General features: G+C 38.0%; 1 protein-coding gene across 1 annotated transcript in view; it reads right to left on the bottom strand.

Annotated features, from left to right (window-relative positions):
- Positions 1–1,889: 1,889 nt before the first annotated feature.
- ASIC5 (acid-sensing (proton-gated) ion channel family member 5) overlaps positions 1,890–8,851 on the bottom strand; it is a 16,153-nt gene continuing 9,191 nt past the window's right edge. Inside the window, 5 exon segments of the mRNA XM_010286741.1 lie at positions 1,890–2,089; positions 2,710–2,801; positions 4,860–5,028; positions 7,140–7,196; positions 8,806–8,851. Coding sequence (XP_010285043.1) covers positions 1,890–2,089; positions 2,710–2,801; positions 4,860–5,028; positions 7,140–7,196; positions 8,806–8,851 — 564 coding nt within the window.

The following is an 8,851-nucleotide window of genomic DNA, read 5'->3' as shown; positions in this document are numbered from 1 at the left end:
CCCCCCCCCCCCCCCCCAAAAAAAAAATTGCAAAAATCTCGAAGTTAACCTTAAAGCCTTTTAAGCCTGCAGTTACTGAGGAGTAAAATCAAGGCATCTCTTTGTAGGAAGAAAAACCATTTCCTGAATTGCTTCTCCTAGGGTTTATGTTGAAGGGAAGCTGTTGTTGATGATGGCCAAATGGTAGTGTTTTCCTTACTTTATATCTACCTTTTCCATCTAACCTCAAGGACCTGGCTGCTTAGTAAGTACACTTACTACTTTTCTTGTAGAAACTAATTTATTATTAGTTGCTGAATTTGAGTGTATGGTATGGAAGAATAGTGTGAATTATAGAGCTGATTGCTCACCTGGAGTTTCAGGCACCGTGCTTACGTTAGGTAAGAGTGCAGAGGCACGCTCCTGGGCTGACTGAGGGTTGCCCAGACGCGGGCTGGGGAGCAGTGGTTCAGAAGGTATTGTAGCCTTTGTGAGCTTTCTAATGTAAAAATGTTTTGATTAGCAAAGTCTATACAATGCTATTCTGAAGTCTAGACAACTGTAAGTTTTCAAATAAACAGTCATCCATTGCTATTATGTATAGTTAATTGAATAGAAGTCAGCTTCAAATCAGGATAATCCTTTATCTTGTAGTCTTAAACTTAGTCTCGGGTACATCTTTTACAAGATTATTTTGGGTCTGCCTCTCCTAAAGGGTTTCCATTCAGGCTCTGTTTGGCACCTCCAAATGCATCAAAAGCTCTGATTGATAGACTGGCAGCAGACTTGAGCAAATGTGTATTTGCTCAGAACTGTATTTAGAGACCTATCCTAGAGAAAGAAATGCACTAAAGATACTGTATAAAGTGAAATTATCAACTCTCACATTTTAAAATGGCTATGGTGTTTGCTAAGATGTACTTAAAAAGAAAAAAATCAAATAAACCCCCCAGGGCACACTTCTTGTTCTATGAACTTTAGTGTGTGTGAGGAAAGTGTCACATTACATTATTGCACATCTCTGGCAGTTTATTTAATCACCAAAGTCTTCCTTAAAAACATGACTCTAAACCACTACTGCTTCATAGGTCCACATGGACATAGGAAGGCACAGAAGATTTTCTGAATAATTTTAAAGGACTAAGTTTTCGGGAAACCTGATTCAGCACCAAAGCCACAAAATTCTTATTCTCACTGATTCTTAGTAAGACTTAGATGAAGCCTTTAGTCTTTATCATCTTTCATGATATTAAACATTGAACTTGGACTATGTTTGCCCACTTGCCATCCACTCAGATGCCCTACGTGTCTCAGTTTTGTATTTATAGTAGTTGGCAGACTCAAGATTTTTTTTTTGATGCATTTCAGACAAACAGGTAGAAGTTATTGTTACTAATAATAATAAAACACACTCCTAATTCTGATCAGCTAAGCTAAGATATCCTTCACTGAAACATATAACAATGGTAACCTACTAGCAAAGACTCTGTCATTAGTGAAGAATCTGCTTTTTCAGCATAGCAATGCTCCACCTTTATGGTGGCTAAGAAACTTTTTGTGTGTATTAATTATTTCTCCTCAGTCAAAATGCAGAAGAAAAAAAGTGGTTCAGAAATGCTAAATTGCATTGTATGTCAGTATCACTTGCTATGCTATTTTAAAAACATTGATAATTCTTTAAAATAAAATTTTAGGTGAAGATTACACTTTTCCTTGCATGAAAAAGAAAGCGAGACTTTCCAAAGTTCCCTCTCTGAGGTTATCTAGCACAGTGAAATAGTTCTAGGCAATAAAAGCAGGAAGAATAAGGGTTGCAGAGAAGGGAGCAATGCAAAATATTACTGTCTCACTTGTATCTTAAAAAGGAAGGGAAGTTGCAGAAACAATTAATATTGTGCTTCTACAAGCCACTAACATTCTTGTATTCCCATCTTTTTTTCCTTGTGTGTTGGTTGGTTCTGGGATGGATTATTCCACTGAGGCATTTCAGGAGCTTTCAACAGAAGAAAGATGCACATCCAACAGAAGTTAGTAAAAATATACTCAAGCAGTTCTATGATTGTAATCATACTGGCACCACAAAACAATCCAAGCTGGCCACCTACATCAGCTGTAATAGAAGGAAATAAACATATGTCATCCTAAGCATTTCGTTTAGTCTAGCAAGCAAACTAAACCTTGCTGGGTTTAAGTGGTAAATAAATTCAATATACATAATCCATCATTTTAAGAAAACAGAATTAATATTCTTAAGAATGTTTATTGGAGAAGATTAATGTGTTTTCTTAAAATTCTAAATAAAGTAAGTACAACACAACACATCCTACTGTGAAACAGATACTTAAAATATTTCCTACTTCTATGCCTCTTTAACCATTCTTTTGCTTCTTCTCCCCATCTTCGCGCTCTCCCCTCCAAATACCATAAACTCACTATTCTTGCAGTGCTGCCTGTGATACAGCTGTAAACTAGCATCAGACTTAATTCTTACTCTCAGCTGCTGTCCATACTGCAGGTTCTTTAATGGAATGACAGGAGACAGTAGCGAAAATGACCGAGGCAGACGTTATTATTACCATTACAATATAGAAGGTATTGCTTTTTGTTTAGGAGCCCACATAGGCTATGACTCAGGAGAGGGGAGAATAAAAACAGGTTGGTTTGTGTGGGTTTTCTTATTTATGGATTAATTATTAATCGGCAATAAATAAATATTAAACATTCACTTACCAAGCAACTCTGATATAGTCAAGGCCTTCTGCTGTTGTGTTACTTTGTAGCTCAGATCATGATATTTAATGTCAATGCGCACAAGGTTCTGCCTAATGACAAATACATACAGTATTACTTGAGGCAGCCAGGACTGCTGTTCATTTTTACCAACATTTATCAGCATGGACCGAGTTCAGGGAGAGTGATCGTGTCTTAAAGAACAATTAGATGAGAATTACCAGACTGAGTTAGCTGACTGAAGGAAAAAAAGGTGTCCTAATAACAGCAGTTATAACGTGAGCTTATCAGAGGAGTAGATCTTCAGGCTATGTTGAAAAAGTAACTCTAGATCTGTTCCGGGAGATAGACCCGTACTTTTTAAGGGTCACAGAGATAAGCTTGAGTGGAAATGTCAAGCATCCTGACCTACAGCAGATATAGCACTTGGAAGCATGTAAGCACTTCTTGTTTATGTGCAACTGCATATTCAACTGTGATTATTTCAAAGAGCACGTTTGTGCAGAAGAGCCCTTGTCCTGTACTCGGATGTTTAGCTCTGTCTTCTGCTAATAGCCTCGCTTACCTAATTATATTCTTGCCTGCTGCAAAAGCGGAAGAGTGGGTAAATCTCAGTTGGAGAAGACCTGTGGAATGATTCAGTGTGAGTAAAGAGCTCATCTTTATGATATTGTGTCTACAGAAAGATTCTGCATAACTCCTAAATAGGATATAAACATAATGGTTGTGGAATAAAACAGACACAAAAACTGATTGCACACATAATGTTGTGACCTTTAAAAATAATAGTAGTGATTATTCTTCAGAAGTGTGAACAGCTGCGGATTTTTGAGGTGACAGTGACAAAGAGCTCATTAACAATATGCACTGAAAATAAAGTATTTGCTGTACAAAATGATAATTTCTATCTCTTTAGGTGATAATTCTAAAATTCAGGTAGCACTGGGTAATAAAAATAATCTTATTCTCGTGGCTTCTGTTAATAAGACTTCCTACCATTTTCATGGAGTTGCTAGCAGAACTATCCAATAAATATTTAACTTTTCCCTTCTTCCATCTTCAGAAATCAATAGATCTCTATGTTTTATAGTTTGGAATATGTACTCATTAATACGCCGGCTGGATTCCTATTGGTTAAGGCTTGGTAACAGGGGAATGTTCTGTATTTTCACTTGCTTAATTGAATAATTACTGGGTTGCGCATGATGTTTATAGACAATAAAATAATCACCAAAGATAAAACATCCTAAAAGGATTAATAACTTTTGCATATAACAACAGGTTTAATTTTCATAGTCTTCACTGGGGACAGACTTTAATAGGGCCTGTAGTGATAAGACAAGGGGTAATGGTTTTAAGCTAAAGGAGGGTAGATTTAGACTAGATATAAGGAAGTAATTTTTTTATGATGAGGCAACCACTGGCACAGGTTGCCCAGAGAGGTGATAGATGCCCCATCCCTGGAAACATTCAAGGTCAGGTTGGACGGGGCTCTGAGCAATCCGATCGAGTTGGAGATGTCCCTGCTCATTGCAGGGGGGTTGGACTGGATGACCTTTAAAGGTCCCTCCCAACCCAAACTATTCTATGGTTCATATAGTTCCTCTCCATGTATAAACATATGCAAGCATTTGCAGACTGATGGCTTCAAGAGTGAGAAAACTGAAGTCACCGAAACGATAAAATACTCGGTAGATATTTCGTTAGCCAAATTTTCTACAGTTCTTTATAAACATATTTTGATGCTGTGGATACTATGAGTTCATGTAGCACCTGTTTTAATACTTGTACTGCTGACATCTACATCCGTGAACAAGAGGCAATTCAGTCTATAAAACTGTATTGAATGTCCTTTGACAACTAGATTGTATCTTTCTAGAAAAAAAAAATCTGGAAATGATTCTATTTCTGGATAGATAATGCTTGTATTTGCAAGTGAATCTGGCATCAATTTATTATATTAACAGTAAGGTACATATGCTCTATTAAAGCATAAGCATATATGATGTCTCTTCTATGAATTTAGAAGTATGCGATTATGCCAGCTCAGCACTACTACTGAGCGACACAGCTCTGTGCATAATTTACATCATACACACTTAGAAGTAACTGATCATTTCTTCATTAAACAAAGTGTTAAGCAAGATTACCTGATGTATTCTGGGCTTTTCTTCAGTTTTGCAGAAAAGTATTTTATGGCTTTTTCTCCTCCAAAACTTGAATAGGTGACAGTGGTAGGATAATCCGTTTCTTCACATGGGGCAGGGCAAGTGGAATTGTGGGTTCCTACTGTACATAATCCTTTTATCTCTATATCATCTGAAATGTCAGAAGAGAGATTTTTTTAAAATGTTATGCAGAAAGCATACAGTTTTAAGACTTTTTAAAACTTACAAAATTGCTTAACTGACTTTGATAAAGATATGGGTTAATTATCCTTAAAAAACCTAGATACTTACTGGTTTTGAAGGAACAAATAAGTATTTGTATCTAGCATTTGGGAAACTGGTGCACAGTAACAATGGTTGAGTTTTTTTGGTCACTTTTTCCAAAGAAATTCAGCGCCTCTAAGTCTTTCTGCCTTCATTGGGACTTTATGTGCTTATCTCACCCACAGTTAAATGGTAGGACAGCAGAAGACTTTCCATGTTTTGTGCTAGCTTTCCGATTACATACTTAGGTATATAAACCTTGGTCTTGATGCCTTGATGTTTGCTTCGCTCCTTTCAATGCACAGGAACAGCTTCCAGAGCAATGTCAGTTGTAGTTTAGTATCATCTGATAACTATGTAAAAGTCTTGGTAAGCTAAATTCACTTCATCTTAACCCCTCCTTGCCATTTGATAATTTGGCTTAAGACATCTAAGAGGGCTTAGGGACAACTTTGTTTCGTCAAATACCCAAGAGAAGTCGCAAAATTCTGCAGGTCTGGCTGTTCATGAAGCTGGGGAGCCACTCCAGTGATGAGGCTCTAACAGAAATAAATCATTATGGAAGTCTATGAAAGCTGGAGAAAATTAGAAGAAAAAAAGTAAGGCATAAATACTTTCTGAAGCCTAAACCGTAAATAACGATCTGGTACTCTGAGGTGAGTACCAGAACCTCCTGCTTGTGATGCTCCGTTTCCCTGGTGTGGTGGAGGCCACTGTGTCTGCTCCCTCTGCATGTGGGCTTCCCACTTTTGCAAACCGCAGGGGAGGAGATAGCCTGTCAGTTGATGACTTGAGGTGGTCTCCAGGGATGCTAGGACTGTGGATTTCATTCTGGATAGCCAGACTCTAGAGTTCCTAAAATAAATGCTTTTGCCAAGAGTAGGTCCCTCAGATACCGGATCAGTGGTGCTGCCGTTTGAGATTTTGTTACTGGGTGTTTTTCTTTCCTGCACTGTAAAAGAAGACTTAGCACCTCACTTGGGGTCCTGGGACCAGACACGTAAAAGCCAGGTATGGTACACGGTTCACCACGTACAGGTCTGTGGTGCCACTTTCTCCTGGGGTCCAGCTCTGAATTCTATCATTGAGAGGACTTGGGGGTCATTTTTGTTTACTGCTCAGTGGTTTCTTTGAAACTTGGTCACAGAATATCAATTAAGTAAAATAATATATAAACCATTACAGGCTATCAAAGATCACGATTATATAAGAATGCAAACTTAGTGGAGGCTATTTCGAAAGAGCCTCAGGAAAAAGAAATAGTCATTGTTCATAATAGTAGATCTTGCCTCAATGTTGCACACCCCTAATCAAAACAGAAATAAGCTCTCACACAGGTCCCCCAAAACTTGTTAATCTACTTGGTTTCTTAATCATTCACTCCTTTGGGAAGGGAGAGTCACATTACATAGCAGAATCCAAAACAATTACAAAGGAGGCTTTGTAAAGTTCATGAGAACTTACTCCTCAGGTTACCATTTGCAGTATTTTCCAGAAAGTCTGTTGTAGTGACTTACAAATTTCATACCTACTGTGTGCAGATTACTTGCGTATGGAAATGAATTGCATTTGGAGCACTTTGAAAACATATAACCCGCTTTACTTTTGAAAATATAAACCCTTAAATTCCAGTGATTTTGAATTATATTTTTTATCAGTTAGCAAACCTGCTATTACAGTGCTGTTCACTTTTCTGTCACAAACGAATACAACATTGGAGGTAGAAGGGTAATACCATGAAGATGCAAAAATGCAAGCCAGAGGCTTGATAACTAAAAGGAGATTAATTGAACATTCTTCTATTTTGAACCATTTCTTATTATTAAAATTAATTCTTACTTTTTTTTAATGGCCATCTATTTAATGCTCTGGTCTCTATTTTCAGAATATTAAATGAGCGGGGAGGTACTCCATTTCGGTACTACTTTCAGTATTTTGTTTTAATTGATATTGTCTGCTATTTGGAATTGGCTTAGAAAATATGAAATTATTACTTACTTACTGCAGGATAAACACAATTGTAAAACTTCAGCAAATCACATTCTGTTCCATTTCCTTAAAAATAAAGAGCAAATGTTAGAACTTCAATTAATAATTCAATCCCTAGCTTTATTTATACTAAACTGAAATGTAAAGTCTGCTCACCACTTCATGTTTATCATTATACAACTGAGAAAACAATTCAGTTGGGCCCAGCACAGTTGCCAACACCAAAAGGGGTACATAGCAAAATGAGACAACAGACCAAGCCAGGAGGCTTGCTGTTGGAGCAAATATCTTCATTATGTGTGCCAGCCAGAACTGCCTTTAAGCTCGTGGGTCATTCTGTGTTAGCTTGCTAAAGCCAGGAATTTCTGTTTTTCCTAGTGGAAAAAAAAACCAACCAAACAAAAAAAACACACACACAAAAAACAAACAAAAAAACAAACAAAAAAAACCAAACCAAACAAAAAAAAACCCCAAAAAAACCCACAAAAACACAACAACCAAAAACCCCCAAAGTAGGTTAAATACCCAAAGTGTTTCAGCAAAAGTTTTGAACTTCATGCAAGGGTTGTTTGAAGACTGAAGCAGTAAGATAGTACCCTGAGCTAACAGCAAAGTTTTCAGATTTCAGATGGTCTCAGTTTCAACCCAATTTTTTCCTTGCATGGAAATGTTACTTAGCACTTTAGCACACAGTTAAAGGCAGCATCGCCCTCCTTTATCTAACTGCCACTGTATAAAGCTCTCACCCTGGCTAGGGCAGACCTAGACTTCATTACCTTCTCAACCCCCTTTTCATGAGTTTCCAGGGCATTGCCAAACTCTTTTCCAAGAGGCTGTCAAACAAACAGGCTGGAGATTACTCACTGATGTGTCTTCCTTAGTGAAAACACTCTACCTTGCTTGGGGATATTTAAAAATAGAGAGTCAGAAAGTGCAGGCATGACAGTGGCTTTCTTGCCCTCTAATTGTGAAAAAAGAGCTGTGAGAGCAGAGATTTGGGTTCCAGCTCTTCCTTCAGAGAGAGGTGACAGCATTACCATTTCTTTTAATGCTGAAAAGGTGGGAGGGAGGAGACTGGTCGTGGCTCAGAGTTCCTGCTTTCTATTTCTACAGCGACTAAGATACTTGGATTCGCAAGGGGAGTATTACAGCATGCACCTTACTCTGCATTCTGGGATGGTTGGATGGCTCCATGCAGCCTTTTGGCTTTTGCAGAACCCTTTTCTAGGTGCCAGTCTCTTTCCAGAGTTCATGTGGGGGACCTTGGTTTCTGTCAGGCAATCAGTTCTGCTGTGGCTGCTAGAAGCCTGCAAAGTAGGTTTTCTGCAGTACGTGTGAAAATCTGTGACTTCTTAAGGATTTAGTTCCAGCTCTTTAGGAAGCCAGATTGAAGACTACAGACTTGTAGCACAGCCCTGAGGCATAATCTTTTCTTTCAAGCTTTTTGGTCTGCTTCCTAAGAATAGCTAATGACCAGATGCTTGCTAGGTCTAGAGCTGACCAAATATCTTGTTTTCTCTGAATTAAAAAAAAAAAGAGACCAATTTATATAAATTTACTTAAGCCCAACTGTAGATATCCCTCAAGCATGTGTCCCATCTCCTTTGCTGCTCAGTAACAGGTGCGCTCTTCTAGCAAGATAAGTATATAGTATTATGATATTCCTGAGAAATACCTGGAAGAATGAAAGGCAAACAGCCACACCAGTCCTGAATGTACCG

This window comes from Phaethon lepturus, unplaced genomic scaffold, assembly GCF_000687285.1.
Source record: "Phaethon lepturus isolate BGI_N335 unplaced genomic scaffold, ASM68728v1 scaffold7275, whole genome shotgun sequence".
NCBI classification, from domain to species: Eukaryota; Metazoa; Chordata; class Aves; order Phaethontiformes; family Phaethontidae; genus Phaethon; species Phaethon lepturus.
This window is presented reverse-complemented; position numbering and strand designations above follow the sequence as displayed.